This window comes from Hyla sarda, chromosome 2 (genome assembly GCF_029499605.1).
Source record: "Hyla sarda isolate aHylSar1 chromosome 2, aHylSar1.hap1, whole genome shotgun sequence".
Taxonomy (NCBI): domain Eukaryota; kingdom Metazoa; phylum Chordata; class Amphibia; order Anura; family Hylidae; genus Hyla; species Hyla sarda.
Window position 1 is genome coordinate 77003555 of NC_079190.1, and position 20063 is coordinate 77023617.

Sequence of the window (20063 nt, forward strand, 5' to 3'; positions counted from 1 at the left end):
GTGCACAGGGAAGGCACAGATATGCCAAGTTAATCAAGAGGGGTGCACCGTTTAATACATTTTGGCAAATGTAAAGCCAGCAGCTTTTAACTTACATGGGTTATCCATTGGGGTTTTCCAACACATTGTGCCCCAGTACCAGGAAGAAGACTGGTGCCTGGGCTCAATATGTTACATTGCCGTTCAGCCAATCACTGACTGAGGCAGGACACCGCTGCGGCCAGCAATTCGCTGAGCTGCACTGTGACGGATCCACCACTGGCACCAGGAAGAGTATCGTCCTCGAGGCCAGGAGCAGGAGAGTGGGATGTAAATAAAGGTTTGGGAGTTATGTAGCCAATAGGATAGGCACATTTAAAAAAAATATATATTTTTTTGTTTGTTTGCTTTTTGTTCCTGTCAATAAATAAATAAAAAAAAAAAAAAAAGACAAATGGTGGACTAGCCAAAAGGTTTAATCAGGCACGGTCTGGGTGTTCAGCCCTGAACTGAGCTGGAAAGAGGTGTATGTTAATAGCGTTTTCTCCCAGCTCTATGCCAGGTGACTAAGATGGGCTCCTATTGTAAGTCTACGGGACTGTCTCTGTTGTGTGCACACAAAGCAGAAGATAAGAGCTTAGCTATCTGCTTCTCTCTTTCTCGTTCTAACCATTGGTCGGAATCTGAACACTGAGACCCCGACTAATCAAAACTTTTGACTTGTCTCTTTTTTTTTTTTAAGCATAAGGTACACTATAAATACAAACATTAGAAAGGAAAGGCACTTTTGTACTTTATTGCAATGCTAAGGGCTAAAAACTATATAGGAAACAAAGTATGTGTCAAAAACAAGTTAACACTTTTTTTCTTTTCTTTTTTCAGGTTGTGGCTTGGGTCCCATCTTAAACCTGTGTATTGCAGTTAACCCTAGGTAAAGTTTAAGTTCTTTCTTTATGGCTTAAAATTTTAGTAACATAGGAACACTAAGGTCTCAGTAATGTACACTCTTCTGTGCCATTTATTAGTCTTGTCACAAGTTCACAAGTTTTCACAAATTTCACAAGTTTAGTACGTGTTAGGAAGTTTGGGAATCAGCACTTGGCACCTAGTTGAGGGAATTCTTGTGAAGGCTGTATTCTTATGGTTTTTCAATTGCTAAAATGAGAAACCTAAAGTATTGGACTGGTTGACACTTAAAGGGCCTTTGTATCTTTTTATATATTGCTGTGGGCTGTTTAAAATTAAAGACAGATACTACTTGCCTACCCTGGTCCCCTGCCGGTCTACACACCCATTCTTGCTTACAATTCCAGATGTCTCAGCATGACCCCTTTTTTTTTTTTTTTTAACTAAGACCCACAAAGCATCTTTTTAGAGAGCCCCTCACAGTCTCTGGTGTTCCCAAAGTCACTAGGAGGAGGCCAAGTAAATCTAAAGATTCTCGTGTATAGCCTGAGTGCTGAGTAATGATAGGACAGTCAGGATTTATCCATAAATGACAATGTAGCATAAACGTATATCAGAGTGTCCAAGCAGAGAACAACCCTCATCAGAGGGTGGTAAACCCCCTCCCCCCCACTAGAAGAGGACCATCACATATTACAACAGGTCTCTTGGTGGACCAAGCCGACTTGTACCCCTGGGTGCATCCTTCACAAGCCTTGCATCAGTAAGAATTCTACAATGTTATTCTAGAGAGAACGGTTACAGGCTAAGGCTTCCATACTAAGATTAAACCTGATGTTGCTGCAATTTAAAAAGCCACTGTGCACCTTGATTTGTATTCCAACAATCTGGTTTTCCTACAGCATCATTCCTACAGCTTTCTTAGGCACAGCTGTGATCTTCACCTGCTTCACTCTCAGTGCCCTATACTCTAGAAGTCGCAGCTTCCTTTTCCTAGGAGGTAAGTGCTGTCTCTTTCGTTTTAGTTCAACAATTCCTCTTTATTTGTGTGATAAAAGGGGTATTCCTAGCTCATAAATGTTTATGGCATATCCACAAAATATGCCATAACTTTTGATATATCCGGGACCTCCACCTATATTGAGGGCACCCTTTTCAGTGCCAGAGGTGGTCTTATTGGGGAAAACAGCCAAGCAGTGTTACATAAATTCTATGGAGGTTAATTGGCGTTTCGATTTTGTTTGGGGCTAGTTGGCCTTAATTTTTCAGATAAGTGGGACCATAATCTATCAGACATTACTGGCTTATCCTGTATATATACCTTTAAATGTTTGAGATAGAAATATAATTAAATGGGCACTGTCACCAACTTCATTTTTTGATATGTTGTAGTACTTATGTACTACAACATATCTCTAATATACTTTTATTATTATTATTTTTTTAATTAAAATTGTTTAATTTAGATTTGAAAACCTGCCACTAGGGGTCTCCCTCCTAGTGGCCGGCTGCAGCCTGGCGTGACGTCACGCCTGAAAAAGGACCGATGCGGCCGGGCATCGGTCCTTTTTCATTCAGCCTGCGCTCGCTCCCTGTCTGTCAATCAGACAGGCAGGGAGCGAGTGCATTGGCTCCCCGGCCACTGGCTGGGAGGCCACTCCTCCCGCACATCGCCGCCTCTGCCGCCGCCGCTGTCCTTGCACGCCCGCTGCCGGACTCTGCAGTAAGTGTAATGAGGGGGGTCTTGTGATGGACGGGGTATGGCGCGCGGGGGGGGGTAGGGAGACGGAGGGGACGGGCTAGCGCCGCATGTAACTAATAGTTTATCTACACAGGGTGCCTCCAGCTGTTTCAATACTACAACTCCCAGCATGTCCTGACAGCCAATAGATGTCAGGGCAAGCTGGGAGTTGTAGTGATGAAACAGCTGGAGGCACCCTGTGTAGATGAACTAAGGGCGGAAGTCCCCCCCCCCCCCCCAGCAGGCATCAGTGACGTGGTGCCTGCTGGGGAAGTCTGCCTGGTAGTGAGCACACTGCCAGGCAGACAAAAAGCATTTTTAATATAGTAAAAATAAAAATTAAAAGCAGGGAGGGGGTTAGGGATAGATTGGCAATAGGCAGGGACAGAAAAAAAAATAGGATAGTGGGAGCTACCCTTTAAAGGAATGATGTGCTTTTATACAATCCCTACTAATTAGAACAGTCCCTTAACAATATTTAAATCACAGTGTTCCCCTGCTGAGACTGGAGAGTTGAATCACTACGCAGCGCCAATTAAAAGCAGCGCCAATTAAAAGCTATGAGCTATCGAGCTGTCTGTGTAATACAGTGGTCCCTCAAGTTACAATATTAATTGGTTCCAGGACGACCATTGTATATTGAAACCATTGTATGTTGAGACCATAACTCTATGGAAACCTGGTAATTGGTTCTGAAGCCACCAAAATGTCACCAAAAAAATAGGAAAAAGTGAGGAATAAAGTAAGTAGATAACTAATACAGATAAAACAATGTCAGTGTTTCCCAACCAGGGTGCCTCCAGCTGTTGCAAAACTACAACTCCCAGCATGCCTGGCTGTCCGGGCATTCTGGGAGTTGTAGATTTGCAACAGCTGGAGGCACCCTGGTTGGGAAACAATGGTTTAAGTAGAGGTCAGGAGCTTCTTTAGGGTCCTATACACTACACACAGTGTCCCAAATGGAGCCACCCTTACTTGGTGTCCAAAGGAGCCGCTAACACTGGCACAGGTAAGGAGTAGTACAGAACTTGTAGTTCCTCCCTGTACTGTAGGGGGCGCTACCAAACAGCCAGTCAGAACATGCACCTCAGTAATACAGGTGATTTACCAGTGAATGCCCATTCTGATTGGTCAGTTCTTCCAGCCATTGACACGTTTTGTAGATCTGGACTGTCTGTAGCATTGTATGTTGAGTCTGGTTTCAAGTTACAATGGTCCAGAAAAGACCGTTGTATGTTGAAACTATTGTATGTTGAGGCCATTGTAAGTTGAGGGATCACTGTACTAAGATTCATTTGTTGCTTGGATGTCCATCGTTGTCTGGACTGTGCGAGACAAATGAAACACTTCACAGCTTACTAATATTTCTCTACAGGTCTCCTGATGTCTGCTCTGAGCCTGCTCATGATCTCCTCCTTGGTGAACATCTTCATTGGATCAGTTTTCCTTTTCAAAGTAAGTAACTACATCGCCCCGGTTATTTATTATTCATACTTTTGAAGGAACCACTATTCTTTATAATACCAATACTTATCTGTACTTGCAGTGAAGGGTATGACAACTAAATGCAGAATGCTTATTCTGTAAATACATATCATGTTTGTCTTTCAGATGCACATGTACGTCGGATTGCTGGTCATGTGTGGGTTTGTCCTGTTTGACACTCAACTCATTATCGATAAAGCTGAGAAGGGAGACAAAGATTATGTATGGTAAGACATGGCCTTATTACTATATTAACAAAAGTTCCTATATTGTGATTATAGTGCAACTGATGGGCATATAGACTTATATTTGATCTCTGGCGTGGATTGTAACTAGGGATCTCCGATATCGATTTTTTTTTTTTTTTTTCAAGGTCGATACCGATAATCTGTGGCCTTTCAGGCCGAAAGCTTATACCGGAATATCGGTATAAATTATCGGCTATCGGCTATTTCTGATATGGTCCAAGATCGTGAATATCGGACGATGATATTGTCCACACCAATAATCGGTCGATCCCTAATTTTAACTTGAGTATTATTCCAGATTTGATATGCTGTATGGTCAACTATGTGAAGCCTTATGTTGTCCTTGATATTATCTGGTTTTGACCAAACTGGACAAACCTGTATGATATAGGTCATGCACAACCAGATACTCCTGCTTAACCTAAATGAATTAATACAGGAATTAAGTAATTGTTAAATAATTGTTTTGGTCCCTCCTTATCTAATCTACAGTGTATACAGTACATGTGATCATACCCTAAAGATAATGATGTGCAATTAAAAATAAAAAATAAAGGCAGAGACTAGTGAATTGCTGTGGAGACAGGGAGGCTGTAAGCAGTGGGGACTTGGGCACCATTGGAGTGGAGGGGGTTTGGGTTGGTGAGCATTACTTTTTTGCATTTTTTTTTTTTTTACCACCATACAGGCCCTTTAAAGCATTTCTTCTATAATTTAAACTAGTTGCTTTAAATCTGTACTCTACTAATGTAACAGTCTCTTCTTTAAAGGGATGGATGCTTCAGTGGAAAACTTACTTATTTATTTATTTATTTATTTATTTTTATCAACTGTTGCCAGAAAGTTAAACAGATTTGTAAATTAGTTCTATTTAAAAAAAAAGAATTGTAATCCTTCCTGTACTTATTAGCGGCTGTATACTACAGAGGAAATTCTTTTCTTTTCGGATTTCTTTTCTGTCAGGACCACAGTGCTCTCTGCTGACACCTCTGTCAGGAACTGTCCAGAGCAGGAGCAAAATCCCCATACCAAACATAGGCTACTCTGGACAGTTCCTAAAATGGACAGAGATGTCAGTAGAGAGCACTGTGGACAGACAGAAAAGAAATCCCAAAAGAAAAGAATTTCCTCTGTAGTATACAGCTGGTAAGTACTGGAAGGATTAAGAATTTTTTAATGGAAGTAATTTACAAATCTTTTCAAACAGTAACCAACCCCTCAAGACTAGTACCAGTTACCTGATACATGGATGATTAATAATACAAATAAATAGCTGGATCGTGCTTCAAATATAGAATACAATTTTATTAAAAATATATATAAAATGTCAATTGGTATGACTTAGCCTCGTTGCACAGGGCCCTTGTGCCGAGGAGAAGAAATAGATTTACTTAGACATATACTTGTATTATATGAACACCAATATTTTTACAAAAATATAATACATATAAAAAAATAATAAAATAGATCACTTTCGATAGTCCGGTAACTGAAAATCCAGAGATGCATTAAAATCTCGTAACTGATATAGAATCCTGATATACTGAAAGGAATGGGTGGGTTAATATTTACCAGCTTGAATAAAGTCCTACTGTAACGTGAGCTGAGGACAACTGGTGAGGTCCGCAAATCTCGGGTGGTGAAAAAGACGCTGGCATGCGTCACCGCAGATTTGACGCATGCCAGCATCTTTTTTCACCACCCCAGATTTGCGGACCTCACCAGTTGTCCTCAGGTGACGTTACAGCACCTGGTGTAGGTGCACAACCTCCTTACCTCGGCTAGTTAATTGTGAGCTGCACAACCCTTTTTGTTTAATGTACAAATCTGTTTAACTTTCTGGCACCAGTTGATTTAAAAAAAAAAAAAGTTTTCCACCGGAGTACCCCTTTAAAAATGATGATTCTATACATGTTAATGGTTTTATTCTCTTTAAAGGCACTGTGTAGACCTGTTTCTTGACTTCATCACTATCTTCAGGAAACTCATGATAATCTTGGCTATGAATGAAAAGGTATGTTACTGTCTTCAAAAAAGTACTGTAATTCTATACTTCAGGATACACTTTTGGGGGGATTGGGAGCATCAGACACTTCAGCTCCATCACCCCCTTCTTTTCGCATTTGTATGAGAGACTTTGTTATAAGTCCTTAATGGAACCCTGACAGATCCCATTATAGCTATTGGGTTTTATTGGGGTCTGTTGGTGTTTTGGCTGTGCAAGTCCCGAACTGCTATTATTTAAACTTTGTTTTGTTAAACTGGAACAGAAAAAATAGAAATGCAAGTGCAGATGTGAACATAGCCAAAAATATATAATCACATCCTAAAGGGATTATCCAGGCTTTACAAATTGATGGCCAATGCTTATAATAAGGTATTAATATTAGACCGGTAGGGATCCAACTCCCTGAACTCTCCATTCACCTGAAGCCTCTGTTTACATGTGCTCTGTACCTTCAGTCACTGTACTATTCGTAGCAGCAGTGCAAGGTCCTGGAGCCTTGTCCTATTCAGGTCAACAGGACAACACTACAATACTTTTGCGCGTTTTAGATTTTTGCGCAAATTTTGCCGCTACTGGTGCAGAAAGACACGCAAAAATAGACCACCTCCCGACCAGGTCTAAAAAAGATTACTACTCCTGTCTGTTTGCAATAAAAAGAATGAGAGAATGAGAGAGAATTAGAACGTTTAAAGACCTAAAAAGTAAATAAACAAAATAAATAGAAAGTAAAATATATATATATATTTTATACACACACACTATATAATTTTTTTTTTTTTTTATCTGTTCAACTAAAACAGACTCTCGAATAATACATAGGTATATATTTTCCTGGTCTGCGGCAAGGTAAACCACCATTCAAATGTGAGGGAGACTCTCTTTGCAGACCTTCTTTTAGACATTAATTTGCCTTAAAATTTAAAACTAAAACAAATAAAGCCAAACACACAGACAAACAAGCTCCTCAGAAGCAGGGTAGACATGATCTGAAAGCGGCGGTAGAAAATGATCTGTGTGCAGATCTGCGCAAAATTTATCATGGTCACTGCGACAATATGATAAATTTGGAGCAGCCCCGCTAAAAAAAACAACAAAAATGATCTAGCCAAGACCATTATTGATAAATAACCCCTATGTGTCTGCTCGTAGTGGCGGATTGCTACAAACAGGCACAGCCAGAGGCACACTGTAGGGTCCATCATTGGCGGATCTGCAGTGTAAAATCAGCTGCAGATCTGTTCCCTGTGACCCTACCCTAATAAAGGAACGACGCAGCCTCTTCAATCAGCTGATTGGTGGCAAGTGCCGGAAGTTTGAGCTACACAAATCTACTACTTGCCTATCCTTTAAAACTGGGTAACTTATAACTCACTCTTCCCCCTTAAATACAAAGAATGTTGGCAGTACCCTAGACCAGCTAGACTTTTAACCCCTCAACTTCCTTGGATCACATGGTAAATTTTAATTGGTAAAATTATGTTTTCCAGTTTTAATTTTCCTAAAACCTGGATGTATCGGAGTCCAGAAATATAGTATGTGTAGACTATCCTGAATAGCAGTTTTTATTTATTAGCTTCAAACATCTTTTATAAAGCACAAGTAATCCATCGCGAATACCCTGTCCTGTCATATATATACCCTTACTAGCCACTGGTATAGAGTAATGGTTGAACAGGTATTAGCTTGTGTAGTAATAGTTATTGATTCTCTTTTCTAGGATAAGAAGAAAGAGAGGAAATAAACAGACAACAATCCTTCATCCTACTGAGGCCATTTTTATTTCCATTCTTTTTAACTTTCTTTCTGTCTACTCTGTATTCCATGGCGTAATGAAAAGCTTGGGGAAAATCCCCTTGTGTCTGTTTTTGTTCTTTATTTTAATTTTTTTCTATTCCATCCCTTTTAGCATCTGCCTGTCTTATGAGATTTCCGTTTATTTTTTTTTCTTGTGCTTAAACATTCATGTCAGTTTTATTGCCAAGATGCACAAAAATTGGAAGATAACAAATGACTATAAGGAATCTTAGATGCATACTTAAGGGGCACTATTCTTGAGCAAATCTCTTTTTTCAGGCAAAATCGGCAAGTTTATGCTGGAATATGTGCATCATACGTAAGTTTGCTATTGAAAAAGTTTCTCAATCCCTATACTATCTGATCTAGAGTTTAACATGTGGCACTTTGAATACTCATGAGTTTTGAGCGAAGTGGGTTTAGCGTTCTCCAGTTCTGCACTACTGTTATGGTGCATTTTCCAGGCGCTTAAGGATTTTCCAGCTGCGCCACAGACTGGTGAAGGATGCTACAACTTTACTGGAATTGTATGATTTTTTTTTTTTTTTTTCTTAGCACAGTTGCCTCTGGGACTCTTAGTGTAACCTACTAGCTGTTTTTAACCACTTGCACTAACCATCCATAACTGGATCATTTGGTGCTCCCTCATGAAAGAACGGGACCAGTGGAGAAGACCCTATCACTTTGCTGTGTGCGTTATTCAAACCTGACTTGTAAAAGCAGTTTTTTTTAGCTTCCCTGCTTTCTGCCAAATCTTGTGTTTATTCGACTATCAAGTTGCCAGCCCATGAAGGAAGTAGAAATGATTTAAGCACTGTATAAATATTAAAGCAAAAAAAAAAATCTGTACAGTCCCTCCTCCCCTTAACATCGTCTTTCTAGGCATTGCCAGCTTGCCAGGATTAAGTGTCCTAACACTGAAGATCTCAAGACACAAATAAGTTTATGTCCCCACTTATTATGTAAGAAGGCAAATCCAAGTGAAACCCCTGCACACAAAGTATTGATAAGCCGTAAATATGTGTAGTCTTATACTATTAGACATGCTTCATAGGTAGTTGATAAAGATATGTGTGGAAGTATATTGCATAGATGAAGTCCATTTGTGGCTGGGTCTTTAAGCTCACGATACCTTTCCAGATGCTTTTGTTTGATCCAGTAGCTTAAGTGACCAGTTAAAGTTCTGTTTTGGCCATTCTCCTGTATGATTAAATTGGAGAAGATCTGAACAAGCTTAGGCCACTTGGCTGGTCTCTGCATAATCTATAATTGCAGCGGCAGGGATATGTCCACTTCCCAGAAGCTTAATCTTCTCATTTTGTTTTTCATCCTGTTCAACAATGATCCCCATGTAAGAGAATCATTATTGGGTAGGGAGATAGTATTTGAGACCATACATACTGCAGCATCCACCTCATTGCCCGTAGTTGGCATCCGTTCTGTAGTATGTATGCTCTCAGTCACCTTTTTTCCCTTTGAATTTTTGAAGGTGTAACAAAGGAGCAGATTAAGGTCTGAGACTTTGGATTAAAGTGTTACTTTCCTCTGCTGTCCCAACCTAACTTTTGCCCTCACCCCTGCATGCTTTTAGGGATACGGCAAGCTGCTTTAGAAACAGTGCCAAGAAGTATGTTGAATAAAGAAGAAAATTCTATGTGAAAATGTATAACATGTTTTCATAATAACTTTATTTTCTAGTGCAGTGATTTCTCTGATTGAAGACATAACTCAACTGTGAACACAGTGGAACTTTTTGATTTGATAAACCAAACTATGATTAATTTGTACAAATTCTTAAAGTACTAAAATAAAAATTACAGAAGATGTCATGTCTTTATTTATTTTTGTAAGCCAATGGTATACCAACAGTATATTTAGCTTGCTGCAGTTAAACCCTTTATATTGGCCCTTGTTGAAAAAGCTTGTCTGGAAGAAAAGACTTTCTATGCGACTGGTGGTTTGGTAAAAATATTAAACAAGCTATACTCACCTGTCTGACTTCCCTGTCACTGTTGTCTCAGCGGTGCCTGGTCCTCTATTTCCTATGATATCACAACCATGCAGGAACCGCTACACTCACTTACTTAGGTGGGACATTGCAGCAGCTCCCGATTGGCTGAGTGGGGCAATCTGCATGGTCACAGGAAGAAGCTTAGAGGACTTCAGCCAAGGAAGTGTGATTTATAAATGCTTGTCATAATATTAAATATTTTACAGCTTAGATTAGTATTGTATTAAAGGTTTTTTGCCAGCATGAACACTTATCCCACAAGATAAGGTATAAATGCATTATCTGAGTTTTGAGTACTGAGATCAAGTAACCCCCCCCCCCCCCCCCCCAAAACCATATGTATATATGGTCTCACAGCTAACTATGCATATCTGAGCAAATGTCAAGCCATGATGAGGAAATAAACTTTCTATTGAGCTCAGATGCAGGATTGTGTAGAGGCACAGATCTGGAGAAGGGTATAGACAAATTTCTGCAGCACTGAAACATCCCAAGAGCACAGTGGCTTCTTAATTCTTAAATGGAAGATGAGCAACCAAGACTCTTCCTTGAGCTGGCTGCCTCACCAAACTGTCAGGGTTGAAGAGCCTTAGTAAGAGAGATGATCAAGAACCCGATGGTCACTCTGGCTGAGCGCCAAAGATCCTGTGTGCAGATGGGAGAAACATCCAGACGGTAAACCATCACTGCAGCCTCCACCAATATGGGCTTTATTGCCCATAAAAGAAGCCTCTTCTCAGAAAAAGACGTGAGATACTTGGAGTTGGCAAAAAAAGCACCTAAAGAACTCCAACTGTGAGAAAAAAAATTATTTAATCTGATGAAACAAATATTGAACTTTCTGGTCTCAATGCTAAGGGTAATATCTGGAGGGGAAGCACCACCTGCCCAATACCATCCCAACAGTGAAGCATGGTAGTGACAGCGTCATGCTGTGGGGGATGTTTTTATCGACTGGGTCAGAGAGACTGCTCCAAGTTAATGGAAAGTTAAATGGAGCAATATGCAGAGATGTTCTTTATAAAACCTGATCCAGAGGTTTCTGGACCTAAGACTGGGCCGACACAACCAAGACAATAGAGGAGCAGTTTAGGGACCGCTCTATAAATGTCCTTGAGCGGCCCATACAGAACCCTGACCTGAACCCAATTGGACATATCTGATGAGACCTGAAAATGGCTTCCACCGATGGTCCCCATCCAACCTGAAAGTGCTTGAGAGTATCTGCAGAAAACAATTGCAGGAAATCTCCAAATCCAGGTGCAAACTTTGTGGCATCATCCCCAAGAAGACTGGAGGCTGTAATCTCTGCAAAAGTAAAGAGTAAAGGGTCTGAATATCAATGCAATACTTTTAGTATTTCCTTTTTCAACAGATTATGGGGTATTGTGTCCAGATTGATTAGGGGGGGGGGGGGGACTTTGAATTTTGATCACAGGGCCCCAACATAACCAAATGTGAAAAAGTGGAATGGTATGGAGACTTTCTAAATGCACTGTATATGTGGCTGTTTGAGCAATTTGTGCATAATTTGCTTCTTTTAAACCTTGTTCAGATGAATAGGGCAGTCACAGGACAGTCCGTTCTGAATGAGGCTGCCTTTATAAGCAGATGGGCTCACAATTTCAGAAAAATGTGTGCAAAGAACCTCACTTTAAAAGTAAAGAAACTATAGCAGTAAACGCATTTAGAAAGAAATATATTAAATGCTTTTTGCATTTTGTACTTCCCTTCTTCTGTGATAGAAGTCATAGCCTCTAAATGTTTATTGTCCTGCCTACAGGGGGGACCTCCTATATAGGTGTAAACAACATACAGGGAAACTGCATATGTCCGACGAGAGAAAAATGCAGAATGCATTTCAAGGCAAAACTTTAAAGTGATTAGTCACTAAATATAACAGCACTGTAATCACTTCTATATGGTCACTAGTGGTAGTGATAGCGATCATGGTGTGGTGGTATTATTTAGGCATGTAGAGTCATTGAATACAACTGCACTGTAATCACTTCTGTAGTGGTTACGGTGTGGCAGTGTTAAGTAGGCATTATGTATTATCATTTGTTATATCTTCCTGTGTTTTGAAAGTTTAGTTCAGTAACTGTATGGAGATAATTGCATTTATTGTATCGACAACCTTGTTATATGATCATATGTATGTAAATATTTTCTTGTGTGGGGAGTATGCTCTTTTATAAGACATTAAGAGCTAGACTAGGATTGGTAGAGGGCAGTATTAGTTGAGGGGAACTAATAGGTTAATGACTCCATACCCTAGAAAGTCCTAATCTGGCCCTGGGCAAAAGCTGCACAAGGGACAAAATTTGCCTCAGTGTTACTTTGTAGGTTTACTCAGTGTTCACTGTAACAGTAACCTAGTTAGTATGGTCGAAAAAAGACATACGTCCATCAAGTCCAACCAGGGAATTGAAGGGAAGGGTGTAAGGGGATAAGGGAAAGGGATGTAGTTTTATAATTCTGCATAAGCATTAATGTTATTTTGTTCCAGGAATGTATCTAACCCTGTTTTAAAGCTGTTAATTGTTCCTGCTGTGACCAGTTCCTGAGGTAGACCGTTCCATAAATTCACAGTCCTCACGGTAAAGAAGGCGTGTCGCCCCTTTGGACTAAACCTTTTCTTCTCCAGACGGAGGGAGTGCCCCCTCGTCCTTTGGGGGGTTTTAACCTGGAACAGTTTTTCTCCATATTTTTTGTATGGGCCATTTATATACTTATATACGTTTATCATATCCCCCCTTAAACGTCTCTTCTCAAGACTATACAATTGTAACTCCTTTAATCGCTCCTCATAGCTAAGATGTTCCATGCCCCATATTAGTTTAGTCGCGCGTCTCTGCACCCTTTCCAACTCCGCAGTGTCCCTTTTATGAACAGGCGACTGTGTGTCTCCGGACTTTTATTGAATAAATGGGACTCTGCTTTTTACATCATCCACGCTGGCTTTTCTTTTATCTATTCCGGACTTTTGGTGCTGCCATACACAGGGCCGGATTAAGAGCATAATTGGCCTGGTGCTGAGAATTTTTCTGGGCCTTTTTATGAAATGTTGCACTCCTATCCTTATATAGTGATCCAGACACTGATGGTGGTACAGTATAACTCCTATCCTTATATAGTAGCTCCCCACATTAGGTGCAGTACAATTCCCCCCACAGTCATACAGCCTCCAGCTATATACAGTGTATGGCTGGAGGCTGTATGCCTGTGTACTGCCCCACTTCAGTGTTCCGACCACCACTCCTCCGGTCCGGGGTCACAATCTACTGCTATGGCATACAGGCCATAGCAGTAGGTCCTGGGATCGGAGGAGTGGTGGTCGGAACACTGAAGAGGATGTATAAGGGGGACTTCCGGTTCCGGCGCGGCTGATGTAGGAGTGTGGAGGCTCGCGCTCCCGACCCCGCTCTCATTATACCGGCCACATACCTGTCAGGGACATCGCTCCGGGATCCCCAACCTGCTCCTGTGATCCCTGAGGTACCGAAACATGGACCGGTACATTCAGCGGAGTGGTTGGCCTGCCTCGCCGCTGCCCGCGACTCCCGCTTGCAGCGCTGGAGGCCAGGAAAAGATGGCCACCGAGCACGCTTCAGGAACACAGCAGCCACAATGCGCACTGCTGCAGAAACATGCAGATCACGTCCCGTAGGCACAAATGCACCATCTCTGGTACTCCAGCCCCCTGCACCCCAGCATGCTGCGCAAGCACCCAAAGGCTCCCAGTACCTGGCTGCCCTGATCTCAGCTAAGCAGATAACGTCACCCAGTCAGCAGCAGGCTTCACTACAGCAGCCCTCTGGCTTGCAGGTCGCTCAGCAGCCAGCACCCCTGGGCACCCAGCCACTGCAGCCAATGTCTCCACCCCAGCTGGAAACTGAGATGGATGTACACATTGATTACCCCAAATCGCCTTTATTAATCAGTCGCGGGGGGGGGGGGTGGCCTCACAGCCCTAATGCCACTCGTCCTCCTCAGGGCTTGCTCACTCAGGACAATGTGCTACATATTGATTACCAACAATTGGCGATTGCAATGCCACTACGTATTATCCCCACGGTTCAACAAATCGTGGAAGAGGTCCTTAGAGGGACATTGCAAACCTTAGAACTGGAGGTGAAAGACCATACCACTCGTCTTCAGGAAGTGGAGCAGAGAGTATCATGTATGGAGGATGGGGAAACCCTCGCTGGTAACCGCTTACGAAGTGTAGAATTGGAACTGTCCAAAGTTAATGATAAACTTGAGGACCTGGAAAACAGGTCGAAGCACAATAATCTGAGAATTGTGGGGTCAAAGAAACAGTGGCTTCACCTGACTTACAACGCTTCTGTGAGCGTGACCTCCTAAAGACCCTTGGACTGTCCCACCCTTGCCGGGTGGAACGAGCTCATAGAATCGGTCCTCCTCCTGCTACATCCCATCGTACGGGACATAATGCCCAGCCTGCCAAGCCCCGCCAAGTTATCCTAAAACTGCTGGATTTCAATGATAAGGTGGACATTCTCAGAGCCTATAGGAGACTGACTCAACCACTGGTAATTCAGGGCATGCGTCTGCTGATTTTTTGAAGATTTTTCAGTGGATGTTGCAAAACGCAGGAGGGCTTTCAGCACGGTGTGTACCGCACTCTTCAAGGCCAAGCAGAGGTTTCAGCTTCAATATCCTGCAACCCTAAGGGTCTTTCATCCTGATGGCTCAGTATCCGTTTACAACACACCTGAGGCAACTACATCCGCCTTGGACCAGCTTCTGTCTGCACACCAGGACCGCCGACCAAGGGCAACTCCGCAACGCCGTTCCCGCTCACCTAGAGGGACTTGTCGCTCCAGATCTCCTCCGAGGCCCCACTCACTCTCCGTAACAGAGGGAACGTAGACGCCGTCGGCGCTCTCCACACCATGGATATGATGGCGACCGCCACTCCTTGCCGAATTGAAAATGTTCTGGACAATTAGGCGGTTACTTCTACTCGAGAAGATCGACTGCTTGTGGAGGGATTGTCATCGAGACTCTTTACTCAGGTTCCCTGTTTGTATTGTTTTTGCTGATCTCTACTTTGGTTCTAGGACATTATTGATTCATATATGGGACTTGCTTATCGGCTCTTTTAAGGGATAGTATGTCTCCCACGATACTCAATGTTGGGATCCCCGGGGTCTGGTGATATGAGTGGGGGCGGGGGGCGTGCCCCTACCAGGTGATGTAGGGCATTTTTATTTGCTATTCTTATGTTGGCCGAAAAAAGGGAGCCCCTACTCCAAAGATGGGTTACCTCTGACCGAAGGTTGCCCAGGATATTCTCCTCTTGGTTCTATTTAATGTTGTGGATGTCATGTTATGGGTTTTCTTTATGTTTTTATAATGCATGTCACATGATGTATTTACATTTGAGCTTCCACAGATGTCAATCTCACATGTTCACTGGGTTCCATGTAAATGAGATCCGCCACACTGTGGCTGCATCCGCCCCCCCCCCCCCTCCCAGCTGGACGGTAGACCGACCAGTTTGTAACCCACAGCTTGTACTCTGGTTGGTACCTTATTGTTGGCCCTTTATTGGTTAGTGTCCTCTCTTGGAATGTAAAGGGTCTGCACTCACCCCACAAAAGCAGATTATTTTTACCCCACATTAAAAGATTTCATCCGGATATTGTCTTATTACAAGAAACCCATTTAGCCTCTGCTGATTTTTTTTTTTAGAATGCAGCAGCAGTGGGTAGGACAGGTTTTTGGTTCTCCGGCTAAGGAAGGGAAAGCGGGTGTCTTAACGCTAATACACAAGTCCTTTAACTATACCTTATTGTCTCACAATACGGATGATGATGGGATCTCCCATCTCCAATTGTCTCATAATGGGGAATGTTTCAGTATTTATAACATCTATGCCCCGAACGGGGAAAACAAGTTTTTTTTTTTTTGAGGACCTAACACGTAGAATACAGTCGGACTCTACCTCAGGAATATTACTAGGGGGCGACTTGAATACTGTCTTGGATGCTACCGTAGTTAGGAAACACCCTGATTCCACCACACCTCCGGTAAGGTCCAGAGACTGTGTTCTCCCGCACTTTCTGGAACAGTTAATCTTACATGATGCATGGAGAGTGACACATCCAGATGACCAAGAATTTACCATGGTTCGTGGTCCAGAATTGACTACTTTCTTGTTAATACACTCCTGAGCTCTCGAGTGCGGACCGTGGATATTGGAGAACTAGCTTTATCAGATCACTCCCCGATAGTTATGCAGCTCTACCTATCCTGCCCGAGATGTTCGGATATATTATGGAGGTTCCTTTCCTTTTTAGCGACATCTGGCGATTTCTTAGAGCTCCTGCGGGCGTGGTGGGTAGAGTTTGCCGTAGATAATGACACACACCGATCTGACCCGTACCTATACTGGGAGACTGGTAAGGCGGTTCTCAGAGGACGGTTGATATCAGGTCTAAAACGTGCTTCACGGGCACATTATGTGGAGGCCAGTACATGTCTGCGTGACGCATACGCTCTTTTCTTGTCATCACCCACAGTGGAGCACGGGGAGAGCTGGAAAGCGGCTAGATCAAGCTTTGAGCTGTGGCTGGACCGTAAAGAACGACTTAGGCGTTCGGAATTTGAAAATACACTCTTCCGCCATGGGAACAAGGCCGGTCGCTTGATGGCCCACCTGGCAAAAGGGAGGACTCCTCCTTCCCACATATCAGCTTTAAAAGACCATTCAGGCGTATTGCACACCAACCCTCACAACATCAATAAGATATTAGAGAAGTTTTACCCTGATCTTTATGCAGGTTCCCCCTCTAATCTCTCAGCAGGAGAGGCCTTTCTTAGTAGTCTACCTCTTCCCGCCTTGATGGAGGATCAGAGGATGGAACTCAACGCCCCGGTGTCGCAGGAGGAGGTGCAATGTGTTATTAAAAACCTGCATAGATCCAAAGTCCCTGGACCAGACGGGTATACCAGCGAATTTTTTAAAGCATTACTCCCCCAGTTGTCCCCAATTCTGGTTGATGTGTTCCGGGAATGCATGACCGTGGGATCTATCCCGAAGGGGGCATCCCTGGCATACATCAAAGTTCTGCCCAAACTGGGTAAAGACCCGATGGATCCGGGCTCCTACTGCCCAATCTCGTTGATTAACCGGGACATATTTTATCAAAATTCTGGCGGATTGCCTAGCGAGATTTATGCCAGGTCTTGTAGGAGCCCATCAAGTAGGATTTATTAGGAACAGATCCGCTACCTTGAACCTTTAGAACTGTACTGGCTGTTTACAGCACCAGCCCCTGCCAGGGGAGCGTCCAGCTCTTTTAACGTTGGATGCGGAAAAAGCCTTTGACAATGTGCAATGGAACTGGCTGGGGTTGGTGCTGGATCGTATGGGCGTGCAAGGTGCCTTCCGTGATTATCTGGCCGGGGGTTTACAATTTGCCGATAGCCAGAGTTTATACTCCAGGGATCCTCTCTGCCCCTGTCCCTTTATTGAAGGGAACGAGGCAGGGATGTCCCCTCTCCTCTTTTACCTTGCCATAGAGCCTTTAGCTAGGTCCCTTTTGTCGTCTAATTTATACTCGGGTATTAGAGTGGGCGAGAGTGTGGTAAAATTAACTATGTTCGCTGATGACGTATTGCTCTTTGTGGATGACCCGGGTTCTTCGTTTAAAGGGATTCTGGATCACTTACGTCACTTTGGGGAATTCTCCGGCTACAAAGTCAATGATTCCAAATCTGCACTATTGCCATTAGGGACCTCTCCGCCCCGGTGGCTATCTGAAACTGAGGGTCTAGGGTTGCGCATTGCTTCCTCCTATATCACCTACCTGGGAATCAAAATAGGGTGGAGCCCCAACACCATTTACCACTTAAACTATCCCCCTTTATTTTCTAAAATTAAAACGGAATTGCACAAATGGTGTAACATACCTCTCACCTTCATGGGAAGGTGTCAGCTGACTAAAATGATCAGCTTTGCTCGGCTTCTGTATCCCTTACAAACATTGCCTCTCCTGCTGAAGCATGATGATGTTAGATATCTAAAGTCAGCCTTCACAAAATTCATATGGGCAGGGAAAAGACCAAGAATTGCTCTCTCCAAATTGATTTTAAGTAAACAGGAGGGTGGACTTAACTTCCCGAGTATCCGAGGGTATAACTAAGCATGCCTTTTCAGGTTTGTGGTGGACTGCTTGCACGGCACCTCCTTTCATGCCGTCCATGGCTTGGAATCATCTCTAGTTCACCCCTGGAGCTTATCAGCTCTTTTACACACCTCCTTCTCAAAGTTACCTAGTCTAGTGAAGAGATCGATTCTGCTGAAAGACACGGTAGCGTCATGGAAGGAGGTCCGGAAATTGTTTAAACTCTCCTTCCTGATTTCTAAATATCACCCGTTGCAACATCATCCTGAACTGCACATTAACGTACCTGCTCAAATGTATTCCCTTTGAGAAGCAAACGTTCTGTCCACAGCTCGCCAGTTTATTGATAAAAATAATCACTGCTGGTACTCTCCGGTTTCTCTGTGCTCCATGTATCATCTTCCGCCCTCCCATTTATTTCACTTAAATCGCGTATGTTCCTTTTTCTGCTCTAGGTTACGAAACGTGACGATTGAATCAAATGACCACGGATTAGACTATCTCTTATAGGCTCCAGCCCCCATAATCTGTCTATATCCACGACTTATGCCTCTATCCGTAGAGTCCCGTTGAAGATAGATCCTACGACTGTATGTGTCTCTTGGGTCCCAGGGGAGGATATCTCTGAATGTATCTTAGGGGGATGGAACGTTGTACGTAGGCACGTTGTAAATGAACGCTGGAGAGAAACCTACTTTAAGCTGGCCCATAAGGCATTGTACGGATTCAATATTCTCGCGTCCCCGCACTTCCCCGACAGGATTACTGAGTGTCCTAAATGTTCCAGCCCCTTGACTAATTTATGGCATGGTGTCTGGACGTGTCAACATACTGAGGTGTATTGGCAGATGGTTCTAACCTAAATTAGATTACTGTTCCATCAATTCCGCCCTCCAGACTTGGTAAGCCCTGCCCCCCGGAGGATCCCCACAATGGTCCATATAGTCTTATTGGTAGTTTTACGGTGTCTCTTCTTTTCTTGGCTGTCTTCCTCCACTCCTTCAAGGACTGAGTTGGTAGCACAACTTAAATAACTTTGTAGCTTAGACAGACTAGACTCGGAAAGACAGAAGACCACCCACACTGAAAAGTTCTTTGACAAATGGAAGATCTTTATTGTTTCTCACTACACCGATAGCAGATATAGTTAGGCCATTTGCTTATACGGAAAGGTATTGCCTTGGGTGGTGGGGAATTCACTGGGGGCTCTACAGCTGCCATTACCTTGTCACACAGTGTTAATGTCCGCTTACTTGATTTAGCCATACCTATTCTGTTTCACTTGCTGCATAAAATGTGATCTCAATATTTTAATGACCAAATTGTGTACATGTATTCTCTGATGGGTTTTGTATTGTTTTGTTTCCTTTGTTTCTTATTGAAAATTTCAATAAAATTTGTTTAAAAAAAAAAAATGACGTATAACATACAAGTTACTTACCATGCGCGCGCGTCCTCCTCCTCGCTGCTCTGCTGTTGCCATGGGCGCACGCACGGGACGTCAGTGACGTCCCTGCGTGCCCTACCTCTCGGCGGCCCCTGCGTTTTTAAAGTTAATGTGGGGGCCGCTGCAGAGAGGTAACCGCTGGGACATCCTTGTGTCCCGAAAAGATCTTTCGGGACACAGGAATGTCCAGAATGTGACTGGGGCCCCCTGCGGTGGTCAGGGACAGAACGAGGCCCGCGAGAGTACAGAGTTGTGAGATTAGAGAGGATTTAAACTGTTCTCTCC

General features: G+C 43.1%; 2 protein-coding genes across 3 annotated transcripts in view; one reads left to right on the top strand and one right to left on the bottom strand.

The window, feature by feature from the left end:
• TMBIM6 (transmembrane BAX inhibitor motif containing 6) overlaps nt 1-9985 on the top strand; it is a 33284-nt gene extending 23299 nt beyond the window's left edge. For both annotated transcript variants that reach the window (XM_056562153.1, XM_056562154.1), the window contains exons 5-10: nt 862-910; nt 1788-1885; nt 4002-4081; nt 4238-4338; nt 6298-6373; nt 8085-9985. In XM_056562153.1, coding sequence (XP_056418128.1) covers nt 862-910; nt 1788-1885; nt 4002-4081; nt 4238-4338; nt 6298-6373; nt 8085-8108 — 428 coding nt within the window. In that variant the 3' untranslated portion in view covers nt 8109-9985. The remainder of the gene's footprint in view (nt 1-861; nt 911-1787; nt 1886-4001; nt 4082-4237; nt 4339-6297; nt 6374-8084) is intronic.
• LOC130358635 (formin-like protein 3) overlaps nt 1-20063 on the bottom strand; it is a 289106-nt gene that overhangs the window by 201063 nt on the left and 67980 nt on the right. The window lies entirely within an intron of this gene.